The sequence below is a fragment of the Camponotus floridanus genome, unplaced genomic scaffold, assembly GCF_003227725.1.
Source record: "Camponotus floridanus strain SB8 unplaced genomic scaffold, Cflo_v7.5 scaffold134, whole genome shotgun sequence".
In the NCBI taxonomy this organism is placed as follows: Eukaryota; Metazoa; Arthropoda; class Insecta; order Hymenoptera; family Formicidae; genus Camponotus; species Camponotus floridanus.
In genome coordinates, this window is record NW_020229253.1 from 1,177,535 (window position 1) to 1,198,327 (window position 20,793).

The window sequence follows — 20,793 nt, forward strand, 5'->3', positions numbered from 1 at the left end:
CATTGGTCGAAATTTATTTAATTTTAATAAATATCGTTAGAGAAATTATTATAATAAGTACTAATAATCCAAAAATCATAATAAAATTAATTTCTTTATCCCCTTTTATGTTCCCTTTTTCAATTTTTATTCGCAGTAATTAATGATTGCGATTCGATAAAGATTTATCGTTGCGATACAGTTTCATGTCTTTTATCATAAGTTAATTAATTTATAATTATTAATAATTATATCAAATTATGTTTTGATACTAATTTAAACCGTATTTAGAAAAAATATTTGATAATATATGCGAAGCGTTTCGACTTTATTGCTCGAGTGTCCGTGCGAATCATAACGAAGCCGTGACATATAAACAAAATTGCGCTATTGTTTATATTGTTTATATTGTCAAAGTCGAACACCGTGTTACTGATAATTTATTGTCAAAATATTTTACGTGTTATAACATATACGTATATATGAAAATATTAAATTGTAGAATTTGTAGAATTAAATTTTCGAATTTATAGATTAATTAAACGATTATTTATTTTTCAATTAATTAACATACGAAGCATTTCGCATCACTATTTTAGATATTTTCTTTAGAGAATATAAAACTGCGCCACAAAATATCGCAAAATATCGCAATATAAATAAATCTAAACTACCTCTAAATACAAAATAATACTCTGCACCCCAAGATATCGCAAAATATCGTAAAATATAGCATTATAATTAAATCTATACTATCCGTAGATAATTAATATTACACTGCGCCCATAAATATCGCAAAATATTTCAAAATATCGCAATATAAATAAATCTAAACTATCCCTAGATAGTTTAGATAGAGAATATTATTTTACGGCCACAGATCGGGGAAAATTTCTAAACTTTACTACTCGAATGTCATCGAGCAAATGATAGTAATACCATAACATACAAACAATAGCACGCTATTGTTTACGTCGTCATACATAATATTATTGATAATTCGTTCCCGAAATATTTTATATACTATAAAATATACACGAGCGGAATATTAAATTATAGAAATATTTTAATTTATTGATTAAAATTGATTATTTATTATTAATAATTATTATATTATTATTATTATTATTATTATTATTATTATTATAATTATAATATTATTATAATATTATTATTATTATTATAATATTATTATAATATTATTATTATAATTATTATAATTATTATAATAATATTAATATTTATTCTTAATTATTAATAATTATAGCAAATGTTTCGATACTAATCTTAATCGTGTTTAAATTACAATATACGAGGCGTTTCGCACCACTATTTTTTACTCGAGTGTCACTGTGCGAATGATGGCAAAGCGCACTACTGTTTATATTTTATATTGCCAAAGTCGAACATCATATTATCGATAATTCGTTGCGCGAAATATTTTATATATTATAAATTATACACTAACGCGGAATATTAAATTATAGAAGTATTTTAATTTATTGATTAAAATTGATTAATTATTAAATAATTCATCATGGAGTTTTATACAGAACATATCTAAATAATATGTTATTGTGAAGCTGTTTATAAAATATTACTATATAAAAGTATTAATTAATACTAGAACATTTTATAGAGATTTTAAGTATATTGAAATAAAATCCAGAATATTTTATATGTTATACTAATATATTTTAAAAATTTAAATAATTTAGATAATTTAGAATAAGAGAGAGAGAGAAAGAAAGAGAGAGAGAGAGAAAGATTCGTAATATTAATTAATGAAATGAATTATTGAATGAATAAAATAAATAATTGCAGACCCTAGATAATATCACATAAACAGAACCATTGAAACTGAAATTAAAATAAGCGATTTCGGCATTACAGAATCTTTTAAAGTAATTATTGATGCTTATTGACAACTGTGTTTCATAAAATGTTTCGTCATCTATTGATCACAATCGTAGTTACAGACAATCGTAGTTAAAGAATTAACTGTTCATTTATTTTTAATGCCCTGTTGTTGCAAAATTACAGCGAAAATTAGATCAAACTTCAGTTCTTATCTCGGAAATATTATATTATATTTCTAAGAAGTAAAATTGAAAAGATGATTTATTGAATTCAGTAGATATTAATAAAGCTGATATAAATAAATTATTGAGGAATAAATTGTAAACAGATATTTATATTGGAATGTTTGTTCTTTACGATATTTCATTAAACATTCGACATGCATATTTTTATATCTTATATAAGATTTGCGCTTTAATGTATTAACTAGTATTAACTATTCTGTAAATTCATAAATATTAATACATACTATTGTAATTTTATTTCAAGTCTCTTTTACATTATGTTTTGGAGCTTTTCCCTATTTCAAATTATACATGTATTTAAATTTTTGTACGTACTTATATTATTTCTAAAGAGAATAAGTTTTTATAAATTTATAAATATTTAAATATATATATTATTGTGCATTAATTTAAAGAAAACATTAATATAAACTTGTTTAAATTATTAAAAAGTTTAGTAAAAAGATAAATATGTCGATAAAGGGAGCTCGTCTCCATTACCTCGATCTTGACATATGTTGTCACATATGTCAAGGTCACTGCCCTAAGTAATCCAAATGGTTTTAAGCGTCGCTCGCTGTTCGTTAAAAAGATATTAAAAGATAGTAAAAGATAAAGATAGTAAAAGAAGTTAGAAAGAGAATATAGATTTTATTGACACCGTGTAGATAAAACTATAGTATGAAAAAATTTATATAAAATTTAATACAATTTAATATAATTAAAAAATATCACAAATGTATGCGTACACACACACACATTAGCGAAATTTTTTAATTGTATTAAATTCTATATAAATTTAAATTGTATTAAATGTATTCAAGATTATTATTTTTTCATATAATAGCTAAAATAGTTATAGAGGTTTATAAAAAAATGCATATAAGTTTTTTTTGTAGAGTTTTTCAACGGTTTTATTTTATGCTTAAATTTTTTTTTCTCAATTCAATATTTTGGGAGATAAAAAGCATTAAAACTGTAAAATTCTTTTGTTAATAACTTTTTAATAAACAACGAGCGACAACTAAAACTGTTTGGATGTTACTCAGTGACCTTGACAACATATGTCAAAATCAAAGTAATAGAGACGGGTTCCCTTCATCGACATATTTACCATAACTTTTTGGTCAAACAATTTTTAAAGATTTTAATTCTTTTTGGAATAATGCCAAGTATATCCGTAGAGAAAAATTAATTACAATGGAATGCAGTTAATAAGACGTTATGGTCATTCACTACTCCAAGTGCATGCTAGCGGCCGAGAGTTGCGAAAAACAGTACCGTCTATGCCGGTCTAGGAATGGTAGCAAAGAGGATACCGTTGCATAAAAAAGATATATATATATATATAAACATAGAATATATGTTTATTTAATATTATACATAATATATAAAATAATATAATAAAATTATATATATATGTATATATATATATATATATATATATATATATAAAATATAAAATATTATAATAAATTATTATATTTTTTTTTCAACGCGAGGGCCCTCTTTCCTACCATCACTAGACCGGCATAGACCGTACTGCTCATCGCGATGCTCGACCGCTAGCATGTATTTGGAGAGAGGAAAACGGCATCAAGATCCGGTCTCTGAGTCAAGGCACATGATCAGATTGATTATTCGGAGTCAGTTATGTGTCAGGATTGTTAGCCAAAACACGCTACCGCGTTACTTATCATTGGATTCAAGCTGCATTATATGAATATCGCAAAAAATTATGTTCTAAGAGTGGATTTATATACCGATTTTTACTCACCAATAATGAATTTTGAAAAGCATACGTAATAACACAATTGTATGTAATAACACAATTGTACGAACGAATTGTCATAATAACATATTTAATAAAAGATATAGCAAATATTGAAGTAAATTCGATTATACGCTGCGTGGTTATCTTTTTCTTGACTGCTTTTCTACTGTAATATTAATGAAAAAGGAAAAATAATAATAATTATATTCCTATATTCGCGATACAATCCAATGAATATGTACCATTTTGCATGGTCATTGTTCTTCTAAAAAAAGAAATAGAAATTATTTACTTATTAAGGATTCTCTAATTTAATCTTAAGATATATACTGTGAGCGTGACGATAAAGGAAAATCTAAAAACTTAACTTTAGAAGATAATAACTTGCAATTCGTTAAAACTGAGTTTTAAGGAATTTATCGAAAATATATGTGCAAATGTGAATTAATATCAATTCGTTTCACACATCGAAATTAGTAGAGTGAGAAAAACAATTAATTGAGTATTTAATGGAAACCGATTGAGTGCAAACGTTTATGAACGATGCAAATTATGTTTGGAATAATTTTATGTGTATTATTGAAAGCTTTAGTTCTGACAAAGGCTATCACGTTTAGGTCGACAGATTATACTACTTCAAACAGTCTCCAGAAAGAAAGTGTTTTTATGTGTCTCAATTTAAATTTCACGCAGGTAAGAGATATTTTTCGCTTGATTAAGAAACAATTAAATGTTATTGCAGTGTTTTAGTAGTGTAACTAAAATGAATGATAGTAAATTATATATTCTATCTATATAATAAGAAAAGATAAAATAAAACAATTCATATAAAAAAAAGTATGTACGATGTTGTAAAAAAAAGATGGATAAAGTTTCGAAATTTTGTTTACAAATGGATGTTATATAGTATATTAAATTTAATTTAAACAGTATTTTAAAATTTGACTGTATTATTTCTCTCTCTCTCTCTCTCTCTCTCTCTATATATATATATATATATATATATATATATATGTGTGTGTCAAAATCATATATATATATATATATATATATATATAGCTATATATATATATAGATATAGATATATATATAGATATATATATAGAGAGAGAGAGAGAGAGAAAGAGAAAATAATACATATATATATATATATATATATATATATATATATATATAATTATTATTTCTAGAAATAACACATATTTTCTACTTGATTCTTTTAGCATTTTCATTTTATGTTTTGACTTTTGTATGGTGATCATTTCTTTATATATCCCATTAATATAATTTCCGGTTAAAGAAAAACGAATGGCATTTCTTTATTTAATTTTATAATTTATATAATTTATCATTAAAAGCACCAGAAGCAACCACTTTGGCGATATTCACTTAATTCTTTTCATATGTTATACTTTATGAAGGATATTTCAATGTCCGAGAAAAGTGATCATCATATACTAAATTTCAAATCTGACCGGAGTCATTCTGATAGTACTGCGAGAAATAAGCGAGAAGACGATGAAATTACACTTGCAAATATTTCTATCATCCCAGAATCTATTGGTAAGTTGCAAAAAAATGCATAAAACATTAATAACAAAATCTGACGAAAAAGTGTAAATATAATTTAAATTCAGGAGAGAATGGAAATCAAAAATATTTTCCAGTAGTAAGAAGAATATAAATTCTATTCGTCCAAAAAAGAAATAAAAAAGCATAATATATATATAACAGTACATAAAAATTGTCATAATTTAAAGTAAAGTCAATTTTATTAATTTGACTCCGTTTTAAAGCAGTCGCAAATATCATACCTCTGATTTCTTAAACTATAGGAATTTATCGAAAAATACTTGTCATTTTATTAAATGTTATTTATTCGTTTTTGCCATGAATTAACGATTACTCTTCTAAATCTTAAATGACACAAAAAATTCTTATATTATTTTTTAAAGGTCAATATTGTGCTAATTTCCGTATTTTGTAGATTACATTTATTTTTTTATAGTTTACATTTATTCCTTTATTTTCACATTATATTGTTTTTTTCTGAGATAATTCACTTAATCTTATATATAATTATGTTAATACGTACGCTCTTAAAATCTCTAGAAAGCAAGCCAACATCTCTCAGAGCATTTGTACAATCCGATAGTCAATTTACAGAAAACGTAAACGATATTTTTGTGACATTGAGGTAAGGAATCTATTCTCAATTTGTATTCTTTTATTTTTTTCTCTTTTTCTTAAATTCAACGACATATAAATATATCAAAATTTTAATTCTGTTATAATTTTGATAAATGTAAAATGACTAAAATTTTATGTTTTTACAGATGGAACCAACCTGAATTTACCGATGAAATAATACAGGGATACACAGTGCAATGTTTTTTCATTGAGGACTTAAAAAAGATTCAAATCTGCGATGATAAAAATATTACAACTACAAAATTGGAGCACACGGTGCACAATCTAACATCTAACACGACATATTATTTCCGAGTACGTGCGCATACTAAAATTGTTGCTGGTCCTTACACGGATTTAATCAATGTGTCGACTACACATGAAAATCCAATTCCTAAATTATTAGTCACATCGGCAAAAGGTGTCCACATATTGGACGTGGATTTAAGAATTACTAATACCTTAATGTCAAAGTACGTATACTGATAAAAAAAATAATTCTAATTATCATAAATTATTTTTAACACTAAGTAAAATTAAAGTTATTATGCACAAGTTTATTATTATCAACATTATAGCAGTAATAACTATAAAATTAGAAATTTCGACTATAATTTTTTACTATACAATTATAATTGGTTCCTTTTTTTCAGATATGTATTCGGTATCACTTATTCGATACAGGAACGTAGAATTTATTGGCTAACACTAAGAGATCTAATGACATGGAAGATTAATGAAAATAATTTTACAAAAATAGCTACCTTTAATTATTATCTATATGATCTCTACATTGACTGGGTAGCAAGAAATCTATATTTCACGTATGATAAAGATTTAGCCTATTCTATTAAAGTTCTAGTAAAGTTCGACTTAACAATGTGGGAAAATGGCATAATTAAATTAGAAGAGATTTCCAAAATATCAAAATATGATATTTACCATATATCATCATTTATGGGGTACGTTTACTACCGTTCACCTGAAAAAATAATTTTCCATTAAAGATTTGTGCATATTTGTAATTTTTCTATAATTTTACGTGGTTTTATAATTAAGATCATAAGTAAAAAAAATAATAAGTTATTATATAATTAGAAGATCGAATTTTCACTACATATAAGTATCTGTTTTTGTTAAAATAATGTTTCATAATGAGTAAAATAATTACATATTTTTTAGAATTTTATATTTATTATCATACAATGGGATGAAAAAAGAATATCATATGATGAAGTATCATCTCGATGGAAAAATCGAGCAAATTCTTCAGATAAATGTATGCCTATTTGAATATGATATACATAATATTCAAAATATGATAATTGATAACATGAATAATGAGGTGCCGTTAATTTACTGGTTAAGTCAAAATTACATATTTGTGACAGACATTAACATTTCTATGTGCAAGACGATTGTACACAAAGAAAACATAAGTGATATCACCTTTTTCGAATCTATGACGATTGACAAAAGAAACATTTACATTGCAGCAAGACATTATTTTTTCAATGAATATTCTCTCTATGTTTTGAAAAAGAAACATGCAAGTCTCAAGAGCGTAAATGCAGCCAAATATGTTGAAAAAATAATAAAAAGATCAGATACGATTTTTCAAATTGATGCTTTTGATAAATCTGTACAACCATATCCTCCAATGAAATGTCTGACACCTGACGAAAAAGTTTACAATTTTGAGAATGTGAATGCAACGGCAAATAGTATCATTGTAAATCTTCCGGAGCCGGTTGTAAAGAATGGATGTAAAAAATATAATTTACCAACTACTATATATATTATCTCCGTAAGCTGTTTAGACAACAATCTCAAGTCTATGAAATTCAATGTGCTACGATATGTGACGTTCGAGCGATATTACGAGATTCAGAACTTAATACCATTTACAGAGTACAAGTTGAAGTTTACTTTAAGCAATTTTTACTTTGATCAATTATCAATAAATCCATTCGATTCGAATGTGATACCAATAAAAACTAATTTAGGCAGGCCTAATGCACCAGAAAACATAAGTGTTTTAGCTTTGACGCCTACTATAGCAGTTGTTCATTGGATGCCACCCAAGAAATTGAACTGCGTGGGCGTAACCTACGAAGTGCGTTGGAAGTTAATGAACGACACGCAACAAAAGAATAAACAATTTATCAATGTGACGAACCGTGTGGCAGACGGCAGATTTTTCACAAAGATTAACTCGTCACTATCAATACGAGATTACTTGATATACGTGCGTGTGTATCCAAGTAATTTCAGCGATTTCTACAACGAAAGTTTAAGCAAAATCGATCACATATACTCAGAACCAAATAATATTACTTTGAGAGGAGTCAACATAAATAGCATGAACATTTCATGGATCTCAAACATTAATATGACGATCTTTTGTACACTAGAATATAAAGATATTGTAGCAGAAAAGTGGCAAGAAATGAATTATTTTAAAATGAATTATAGCAGTGAAGTAATATACAATGTCGAAAATTTACAATCGGAAACTTTATACAAGTTTCGTTTGATATTGAAATATTCCGAATATGAGGAAACTTTTACATGGCCGGCTGATGAAAGATTTATTTTTTCAATACATGGTAGCAAACGTGGTAAGCAAATAAAAATACAGCACAATAAGATTGCAGATATATTGAAGAATAATTTCAATGAAACATTGCAAATTGATTGCGAAACTTTGCTGAGTCATTGTTATAAGATGTGATAAAGTTAAGATGTCCGCTTTTTGCAATGAAACATTGTAGCAATATTACAGTTTAATATATTGAAAAGAATGCAATGTTATTACAATCATTTAATAATATTACGTATAAAATATTTTTGTTTTTGATGGATAAATATCTTGAAAACATATAATTAAATTAAAAAGCTCGATATAAATAGAAGTTTGCAATATCTAAGATAATCATATCTAAGATAATATATTACAAAATTATATTTCAACGTAATCATATAAAATATGTTTTTATACAAAATTACTTTAAACTCTTACTTACTAATCATTTTTCTTTATTTTAAATGTTCTATATACTCTTATAATGGGTGCTTTATATATATATATATATATATGGGGCATTCTTTGTGAACCCGAGACCCCATGCTCTCCAGAATTGAGTTGCTCCAAAAAATATTTTTCAGGGTTGAAAATTTACCTAAACATATCTACTTTTATTTGCCGTGTGGCCTTTTTGAAAATTCAAAATGGCGGCGCGTCCAAACTCCAAAATACCGAAAAACTATTTTATTTTCTTCCTATTGCGTGCGAAAAAAGTATTGTAGCGTATGTTCAAAGATTATTTTTGTCGTCAAAATTGTTTCTTCGTTTGTCTACTTCAAATTCGTGTAATATAATTTTGGATATTTAAGATAGCGGATCCAAAATGGCGGACCAAAATTCAAAATTTAAATGATTTGAAGGAAAATCGATACCCGGGGGTTTTCGCTGATCACGAATCTGAAGTCAAAATTCTGAATGGGTGACTTGCAAATTATACTTTATTTTTAACAGGATGATTGTTCTTTCAGGTGATCTAATAAAAATAAAAAAAAACTTTTATGCAAGTCATTTTTTAAAACATTTTTTATAAACAAATCCCATTTTAACTGTGTTCTCCATGTGATGTTTTAATTATTTTTATTGATAAATGTTCCTTACAATGTTGGTAAAAAATACGTGAAAAAAATAGCAATCAAATCACAATTTATTCCTATACTTTAAAGTCTGTATAATTTTTTGAACCAACACCGGAAAAAAACCTACATGGCAAATTCAACTACCGTTGGATAGTTGAGTGGAAAGTATAACAAAAAGAACTACTTTTTTCAGTTAGATATATCCCCTATTAGTATTGTTGATTGTACTATTTGTACTTCAGTTAATAAATAGTAGTTAACTTTACCGCATATAGAAAAAAATACTAAATTAATGTACGTATTTGCAAATAACTGTCATATTTTTACTTACATTTTATCCCGTTAAAAAAGTAAACCGAAGTTGTGTCTCTTTACATATTTCAGTTTATCTGTGTTCTTTTTTAAAAAATAAAGTATAAGGTACATGTTGGATGATGCTAACGTCAGCGGTATACACAATTACGAACATTTACTTTTACGTCAATAATGCGCGCCCAAGTATCCCAAGTAAAAATTTCGTAACTTCGAATTTATTTTCGATTTTTTAATTACTTCCAGAATTTTGATCTAAGATTCGTAATCAGCGCCCTCGAAAACCCCGGAATACCGATTTTCATCGAAATTATGTGAAATTTTGCATTTCAGTCGGGCATATTGGGTCAGCCATTTTGAATTTCAGAATTTTGACTTCAGATTCGTGATCAGCGACCACGAAAACCCCCGGGTATCGATTTTCCTTCAAATCATTTAAATTTTGAATTTTGGTCCTCCATTTTGGATCCGCTATCTTAAATATCCAAAATTATATTACACGAATTTGAAGTAGGCAAACGAAGAAACAATTTTGACGACAAAAATAATCTTTGAACATACGCTACAATACTTTTTTCGCACGCAATAGGAAGAAAATAAAATAGTTTTTCGGTATTTTGGAGTTTGGACGCGCCGCCATTTTGAATTTTCAAAAAGGCCACACGGCAAATAAAAGTAGACATGTTTAGGTAAATTTTCAACCCTGAAAAATATTTTTAGGAGCAACTCAATTCTGGAGAGCATGGAGTCTCGGGTTCACAAAGAATGCCCCATATATATATATATATATATATATATATATATATATATATATATATATACAGGGTGGCCCATTTTAATTTCCCCAGCCAAATATTTCGGAAAATAATGAAAAATCAAAAAAATGTTTCAGACAAAAGTTGTATGGTTTCTAGGGGGACATAAGATGGTACTATTGGTTTGACCTTCAAGAGTTATTTGAAGGTCACATGAAGGTCACCTTCAATTTCTTAAATGGAACCTACATTTTCTCATTACATATTCTTGTAGCTTATCTCGAGAGCTTTCCAAAACACTATAATAAAATATTTTTTTATTGAGTACTTTTCGAGTTATGAGGCTTGAAATCATTTCTTAATTTAACATAAACCATAAAATATCTAGTAAACCATTCATTTTTCGATTGGGTAAATATTCGGAAAATGGTACACCTCACCGATTTCATCGCTCTTTGGATATGTTGTAGAGGAAGTTATTCTGAGTAAACCTCCGCAAAAATCAAGTGGGGGACGACATTGGTTTAGGAGATATAACAAAAAGTTGAAGTTTCAAAATTTTAATGCTTCTTGCCGCAATATCTCACCATTATACGACTCTATTCAAAAATGTAAACATGTTTACGTTCTCAAAAGCACATGTTTGCGTTACAAAGTACACGCCCAGACTGCACACCCCCCCACCCCCCACCTCCCACCCCCCGTTGCGAACCCATGTGAAATCTTCCTTTGCATGGAGTTTGCAGGGGGGGGTGGGGGGGATGGGGGGGGGTGTGCAATCTGGGCGTGTACTTGTATGGGTGAACCTTGCTTCGCGTGAAAAGTACAATTATAGACCTCGCTTCTTACCGAAAGCAGGGGATGGTAAAGGTGGACCTCGCTTAGTACCGAAAGCAGAGGATGATAGAAGTGAATTTTGCAAATGTATAACACCGATATCACACATAATTAGCATAATAAACAGATTTTATTTACTTTTTTATTACAGTGACGGCGGATAATGTTTTGCCATAATGGAAAAAAATGCTTCTATTCGTTCTGTAAATTCAAATTTTCGTTTAAACAAAAATTCCGCAATGTAACCAGCATAATGATTTTGACGAGTACCAAATCGTGGAATATTAGCACGAGTATCTCTCCATGCTCTTTCGATATTTTGTGTATGAGATCCACTGTCCGGATCAACAAAATTATAAGAGTGATTAACAGTAAGGTGTTTAAATCCCTCGATTTCAAGACAATTATATGCTTTCCAACAATCAGATATAATTGTTGTACCAGGTTTAATCCATCTTTTAATCACTTCTAATAATACTATTGCTGATCGATCAGCTACACATTCCACAAACAATTTTGCTGTTCCACGCTCGAAACCGCCAAAAATCCATTGACCTGATATAAGCCGACCTTTGTTAAATTTTCTTTTTCCAATCTTAGCTTCATCTATTTCTACTATAACACCTTCCCCTCCTATCATTTCATTATTATCTTCAAGCCAATCAAGACAAAGCTAAAAAAAAAGTTAAAAGTTAAACCAAATAAATATTAATGTAAAAAATTACATTGTAGAAGTAGATATATAATAACAAATACCTCGCGACAAAAATTTGACCAATTTACAACTGTCTCACTCCGAATATTAAGTTCATCCATGAGAAACGTTTGTCGAGGAGGACGTATCATTAGAAAATATCCAATAAATCTACACGCAGTTTCGATACTCAGATGAATATTCGAAAACCACGTTTTATGGAACGCACTTACTTTAAAATTACACCACACTTTACGTCGTTTCTTATGTCCGCGTCGTTCGCATCGTACAACATGACATTTGAAAACCATATAGTCACGATTCAAATTCACAGTTGCTTCACATCGTGGACATTCAATTTGTTTATGAATAACATTTCTATTAATAAGAAAATCGATTAATTTATCTTTATCCTCAACGACACTTAGAAATTTGTGTAGTCGCATGTTGAAAGCTTTCAACGAACTGTGAAATACAACTGCTTATTTGTGGAATGTTAGCACGCGCCCTTGAAAAACTAAACATGTTTACATTTTTAAATAGAGTCGTATAATGGTGAGATATTGCGGCAACAAGCATTAAAATTTTGAAACTTTAACTTGTTATATCTCCTAAACCAATGTCGTCCCCCACTTGATTTTTGCGGAGATTTACTCAGAATAATTTTCTCCACAACATATCCAAAGAGCAATAAAATCGATGAGGTGTACCATTTTCCGAATAATTACCTTCGATTGTCTTACCTTCATACTTTTATATATAAAATAATGAAAGGAATCAATTGGTGTAAAGAAAACATATAGTTGTTTTTAAGAAAAAATATGGAATTGTTAATTGCAAATTATATTTTTTTTTTTCGAAACAATTATGTGTTTTTCTTTGCACCAATTGATTTCTCTCATTATTTTGTACATAAAAGTATTAAGGTAGGATAATCGAAAAATAAATATTTTACTAGATATTTTACGGTTTATGTAAAATTAAGATATTATTTCAAGCCTCATAACTCGCAAACTTAATGAAAACTAACTTAATTATAGTGTTTTGGAAAGCTCTTGAGATGAACTAAAAAAATATGCAAAAGCATACAGGCTGTCCCATTTAAAAAGTTGGATGTGATCTTCACGTGACCTTCAGGTGACTCTTCAATGTCAAACTAAAGACACCATCTTATGTCCCCCTTCAAGTCATACAACTTTTGTCTGAAACATTTTTTTCTACAATCAAAATTAAAAAAGTTATTCGGGGTCATTCATTAAAATGGGATACCCTATATATATATATATATATATATATATATATATATATATATATATATATATATATATACAGGGTCTACCAAAAGTGTGGAAACCCCTAAATATCTCGGAAAATATACGTTTTACAGAAAAGTGTTTCCAACAAAAGTTGTAGGGTTTAAGAAGATCTATATACTGATTCTATCAGTTTGACCTTGGATGGCGTCGTCAAGGTCAGGTCAAGGTCACATTGACTTTTTTAAATGACACCCCCTACATTTGATTGCATATTCTTATAGCTTAATTCAAGAGCTTTCCAAAACACTATAATAATGTTCATTTTTATTAAGTACTTTGCGAGTTATGAGGGTTGAATGATAGAGTAGCGCCGGTATTAACATTATCCAAGGTGTACTACATGGAGGTTACTCGCTCGGATTTGCATCTGTTGTGTGTGTGATCCAGCTAACTAAGGCAAGATCGGTCGTGGATCCAGTCAGCAAAAGCAAAGACCCAACCAAATTACAATCGAGCATTTAAAGACCTGGAAAGCAATCGACATAGTAAACAGTAAATAAATTTGTGGATGCTCATTTATCATAATAATTGTTCGAAATGTGTGCGTGTGCGTGCGTGCGGTGCGTGTATACAGAGATCAGGTTAGGTTGCACCAAACGATTGCAAATGTGTTTCAATGTGTTAAAGTAAATGCTGAAAGTGGCTGCCATTTACTTCCTGACAATATGCTAATCTTTGGTAGAATGTAGAAATGACTTTACGATTCGTTTCAAAAGGTATCAAAGCCATTTCATCCCTTATTCGCTGTATCAATTCGTGAATGGTTTTAGGTTTTGTTCTGTAAACCTTACTCTTCAGATATCCTCATAGATAATAATCAAGAGGAGTTAGATCTGGTGACCGAGGTGGCCAATCCTCTCCTCCCTCATTTCCGTTCCTTCTTCCTATCCACCGTAGCGGAAAAGTCTCATTTAAAATACGACGTGGTCCTGCACCAAAATGAGCAGGAGCTCCATCATGCTGAAACCATATTTCTTGGAAATTATTTGGAAAAGTATTCTGTATGGCTGGAATTATTTGATCAACAAGTAATCTCTCATACCTTTGAGCGTTCAAATATTCTTCAAAAAAAAACGGCCCTATTAAATAGCCATCTATTATTCCGCACCATACATTTATTTTTTGTGGATGTTGTGTGTGAGTTTCCCGCACCCAATTCGGATTCTCATCTGACCAGAAACGAAAATTTTGATTATTAACTTCTCCCGTTAAGGTAAAAGTTGCCTCGTCTGTGAAAACAATTTGATAAGGGAAGATGGGCCGGACATCTATTAGTGCCATCATTCTTTCACAGAAATGTATACGACGCTCCTCATCTCCGTTTTGCAATTCTTGAACGTATTGCAATTTATATGGATGGAACTTGTTCTTCTTTAAAATTCTCCAAACCGACATGGGAGCAATATCGTGAGTTTGAGCGACTCTCTGAACACTAGAATTGGGATCTTCAATAAATGTCTGCAGAACATCAAGTTGTTTTTCTTCGTTGGTTGCAGACAATGGTCTTCCTGACTTAGAGCGATTTCTTACGCTACCAGTTTGTCTAAAACGTTCTATTGTTTTTAACACAGTGGACTTATTAATTCGACGGTTCGGATACGTGTCATTAAATAATCGAACGACATCAGAGAACGATCTTTCGTTATCACCCCATCCACGCATCATGAGGATAGTGATTCTTTCACGTTCCGACAAGTCGCCAGCCATTTTTAAAACGTTTAATTTTAATTAATCGTACGTTGTATTTGGACGATAACAATTAATTTCTGCTTGCTCAAAGCTGAAGTTAGAAGGTGCTCGTTCTTTGATAGCTTTATACATTCTTAGTTGAATTTTAAATGCGAGTTAGACTGCATGTAGTGCGTCACATAGCGGTAAATGAAGGAACTAACGAGACGTTTCATACACGTTTTATGGAGCAATTTTTTAGCAATTTGACTTCAGCGAAATATGAGGATATGTTGAGGAATCGATCTTGCCTTAGTTAGCTGGATCACACACACAACAGATGCAAATCCGAGCGAGTAACCTCCATGTAGTACACCTTGGATAATGTTAATACCGGCGCTACTCTATCATTCAACCCTCATAACTCGCAAAGTACTTAATAAAAATGAACATTATTATAGTGTTTTGGAAAGCTCTTGAATTAAGCTATAAGAATATGCAATCAAATGTAGGGGGTGTCATTTAAAAAAGTCAATGTGACCTTGACCTGACCTTGACGACGCCATCCAAGGTCAAACTGATAGAATCAGTATATAGATCTTCTTAAACCCTACAACTTTTGTTGGAAACACTTTTCTGTAAAACGTATATTTTCCGAGATATTTAGGGGTTTCCACACTTTTGGTAGACCCTGTATAGAGTGAGTCATTTTAATCAATACACTCGAATATCTCGAAAACAGCACTCTTCAGAAAGAAATGTTTCAAACAAAAATTGTAGGGTGTGAAGGGGGACATAAGATGGTAGCATTGGTTTGACCTTGGAAACTCGTTTGAAAGTCACATAAAAGTCATCTTCAATTTCTTAAATTGAACCCACTATTTTTCATTACATATTCTTGTAGCTTATCTCGAGAGCTTTCCAAAACACTACAGACAAATGTTTTTTCATTAAGTACTTTTTGAGTTATAAGGCTTCAAAGTTTGCAGTACTTCGATATAAAATGCAAAATATCTCGTAAAATATTTTGTTTTCGGTAGTCTTACCCTAATACTTTTATGCACAGGATAATGAGACAAAACTATTGGTGCAAAGAAAACGTATGATTGTTTATAACAAAAAGTGCATTGGAAATTACACATTTTTTATTATAAACAATCATACGTTTTCTTTGCACCAATAGTTTTGTCTCATTATCCTGTGCATAAAAGTATTAGGGTAAGACTACCGAAAACAAAATATTTTACGAGATATTTTGCATTTTATATCGAAGTACTGCAAACTTTGAAGCCTTATAACTCAAAAAGTACTTAATGAAAAAACATTTGTCTGTAGTGTTTTGGAAAGCTCTCGAGATAAGCTACAAGAATATGTAATGAAAAATAGTGGGTTCAATTTAAGAAATTGAAGATGACTTTTATGTGACTTTCAAACGAGTTTCCAAGGTCAAACCAATGCTACCATCTTATGTCCCCCTTCACACCCTACAATTTTTGTTTGAAACATTTCTTTCTGAAGAGTGCTGTTTTCGAGATATTCGAGTGTATTGATTAAAATGACTCACCCTGTATATACATATATATATATATATATATATATATATATATATATACAGGGTGTCCCTGAGCATGTGCTCACTCATTTGTAAAAAGGTAAAGCGCAGTAAATTAAATAAAGAAATCCTATTATATATAACGATTTTTGTAATAACAATCGAAATATTAATTATTGAAATCGGACGAATGAGAGAAGCGCTCGAGCGCTCGAGCTATAGCACGGCCCACCGTGTCAGATATTGCCTGCCGACACGCGGCGGGAGGAGGGACAGCGCGCCAAACAATGCCAGAAATGAGACGCGAGATGCGAGTCTTGACGCGATGCAGTGAAACGTGAAAATGGCGATAGCGGTAACCACGGGTAGCGGCGCGTTGTCCCTCCTCCCGCCGCGTGTCGGCAGGCAATGTCTGACACGGTGGGCCGTGCTATAGCTCGAGCGCTCGAGCGCTTCTCTCATTCGTCCGATTTCAATAATTAATATTTCGATTGTTATTACAAAAATCGTTACATATAATAGGATTTCTTTATTTAATTTACTGCGCTCTATCCTTTTACAAATGAGTGAGCACATGCTCAGGGACACCCTGTATATATATATATATATATATATATATATATATATATATCTTTCTCTAATGGTTAATTAATGTTTATACATATATAAACATTAGTTATAGAATTAATTAAACATTACTAATTATATTTTTATTTAAAAATTTTAAAAATACGTTATATTTATATTTATTTGTATGAGAAAAACATAAAAATACATTGAAAAATAAAATGATAGATATAAAAATATCTATTCTTAATATAATAAAAAGATATCGTATTCGTACATAAAGTAAAAATATATCATAAAATATATTTTAACAAAATTTGATATAAAATGTTATCTATATTTTAATAAAAGAATAAAAATGTTTATCTTTAGCTTAGAATTATATTTACTCGACTAATATTATTTCTGTGTCATTAATTCGTTTGACTTCTGCAAAAAAGTAAAATTCATCGCATATATATAAATATAAAAATATATATTATTACATTATTTTTATAGATAAATTAAAGAGTGTTATAGTTTCCCAATGGTTTCAGAAGATCAATATTACATTGCTAATACCCAATATATATTTTGTATCATATTTTATATCATATTTTGTTAATTTATATTTCTACAATGTTTGTGTAATGTTGCATTGCAATTTGTGATGTTGCAATATTGTTGCAAAGTAGTTGTAATATTCTGTGCTGCATAGATATTATGTTCTAATTTTTTTAGATATGAATATGCTTAAAATTTAAAAAATTATATTTTGTATTAAAGTTATAAGTAAAATTAAATTTGTAAAAACATACACAGACGAAGATATTAAAATTATATTTTTGCTTAATATAGATATTCCGAGCACTCCTGGAATAATAGCGAAAAAATATTACTTATTATTCTTCATGTTAAGTTTTATCGTTATAGTTACTATAATTTGCATCTGGTACTTTTATTATTGTAAGTATATTTGATTTAGGTATCGACTTGAATTGTAGATTATACATATATAACTGATATAATATCTAGAGATTTACTGAAAATAGTAATTTACTTATATAAAACTAAACGAATAAATTTATTAAAAACAAAAGATTTTATAATACATATTATTACATAATTAATTCGAAATTTCATAACAGTGCATCGCAGAGGTAATAATGAACAATTTTTGTCTTCAACAATGATCGATATGGAATTGGTGAATCTTTATGAACCTTGGCGAAATACTCAATTCATGATTGATAATTCTACGTTACATTATAATCCAGATGAATGTGCGGTAACCATAGTCGCACGTAAACAGATTACATTTACAAAACTTCTTGGAAGCGGCTCATTCGGAAAGGTAAAAATTAATTTTTTCAAGCAATGTTTCAAATTAATTTTTGAATTAACAAAACAGATATGTATTTTCTAATAAAGATATAAATTACATAAATTTTTATAATAGATTATAAGTAATATAAAATTTTGATGAGACAACAAACATGCACTTATTATACATTTTTCGTTGAATTATTTAATATAAAGTAAAATATAATATTACTTGACATTAAACTATATATATTTTCTAATGAAGTACGCATGTAAATTTGTGTGAAATATTTTGCAGATGTTTCAAGGAAATGTGAAGAACTTAGAAAGATCAGGCACAGAGATATCCGTTGCAATAAAAACGCTTCGGAAAGATGCTTCTTCCCATCAGAAAAAGAATTTGTTAGAGGAAGCCAAGCTTATGAATCATTTTCGACACAAACATATATTAAGGTTGTTGGCCGTTTGCTTAGATGGAGATTCTCCGTTATTAGTGTTGGAATTGATCGAAACAGATCTGTTACAATATTTAAGAGATTGTCGAAATTTGGAAGCGTCAGATTCGCCTGCTCTGCGTTTGCAGGATTTACTCGCCATGTGCGAAGATGTTGCGCGAGGTTGTTGCTACTTGGAAGAGTTGCGTTTCGTACATCGAGATCTAGCGTGTCGCAATTGTTTAGTATCTTCGAGAAATCGAGAGAATCGTGTCATCAAAATTGGAGATTTTGGACTAGCTAGAGATATCTACAAAGATAATTATTATCGCATGGTATACAGTTATGAAAAAAAATTAATGATTAAAAAATTAATTCTTTTGAAAATACTTTCCATTTTTTTATCATAATAGTATCATGCATTGTTTCTTTAAGTAATATAGAATATAAATAATTTTTATTTATATAAAGCAAAAGATAAATGAACGTTTTTTTCATTTTGCACATATTCTAAAAATGAACAACTAGAATCAGAACATTAAATTTTTGTTTAAATCATGTTTTAGAAAGGAGAACATTATTTTCCTATTCGCTGGATGGCACCCGAATCTTTGATGATTGAAATATTTACTTCTCAAAGCGATGTTTGGTCATTTGGGGTATTAATGTGGGAAATTACATCGTTGGGTGAGAAACCTTATGGACAAGAATGATAAAGAAGTGATATATTATGTACGTGTTGGAAACAGGTTGCCGATGACTCTTAACTGTCCGTCACCATTGTATCAGTTGATGCTACGTTGCTGGAGTGCAGCGGATGCTAGACCAAATTTCAAATTTTGTCTGGAAAATATTATAGCATTAAGAAAGAACATGGAAGATGCCTTACTGAGTCCAGTCGATACTATTTAGAAATAATTAAATTAATATTTATCTTATTTTCCAAACGATTCAATAAATCTTAATGTAGAAAAAATATTTCTAGAATATTTCTAAATTGATTTTGTTATTTTCAGGTTTAATCTTAATATTAGATTTATCAATAAAGATAAAAGAAATCTTTTAATCTTATCTTCCATAAAATTTTGATTATTAAAAAATATCACATCCATTTTTATAATTGTAAACAATGTATTATAATGATATATTTAATTTGTGTTTTTGAGTAATGGAAGCGAAACCTAATAATTGCGATTATATATATATATATATTGTGACGTTGCCGTCCTTTAGAGCGTCCATCCGCCCCGAGATTTTACGGGGCGCAGGCCGAGCGGCCGCGCCAGAATCAACCTCGAGAGAGCGTTATCTAAAAATCCCCGGAGAGACGAGCGCTATCGATAGTTTATTAAGATTGTTATTAATTGTATCGAATTTTTCTTTGTTTGTAATAAACGACAACGGGCACCTCGCCGGAGAAGATCCGGAGGACCGGAAGCACATCAAGGAAGATTGCAGCAGGACGCTTAACGCCAGCGAACGGAGGAGATAATAGCGGATGAAAGGACGATACCATGGGAATTTACCCACGTCCCAGGAAGGAGGACCAAAGTCCGATCGACGCTACCCTCCGAGGAGGACAGACGACAGCGGAGCCTCCAACGGGCCCTTGTACCGGGGCCCGCGACAGCAATTATATAATTCAAATCGAATTAATTGCGCGCGA

The 20,793-nt window shown here is 29.7% G+C and overlaps 1 protein-coding gene across 1 annotated transcript; it reads left to right on the plus strand.

Annotated features, from left to right (window-relative positions):
* Nucleotides 1–18,524: 18,524 nt before the first annotated feature.
* LOC112637150 (proto-oncogene tyrosine-protein kinase ROS-like) lies at nucleotides 18,525–20,085 on the plus strand. Its single transcript, XM_025406178.1, has 3 exons — nucleotides 18,525–18,724; nucleotides 18,992–19,462; nucleotides 19,694–20,085. The coding sequence occupies exons 1-3, from the start codon at nucleotides 18,560–18,562 to the stop codon at nucleotides 19,838–19,840; spliced, it is 783 nt and encodes a 260-aa protein (XP_025261963.1). The 5' UTR covers nucleotides 18,525–18,559; the 3' UTR covers nucleotides 19,841–20,085.
* The last annotated feature ends 708 nt before the right edge of the window (nucleotides 20,086–20,793 follow it).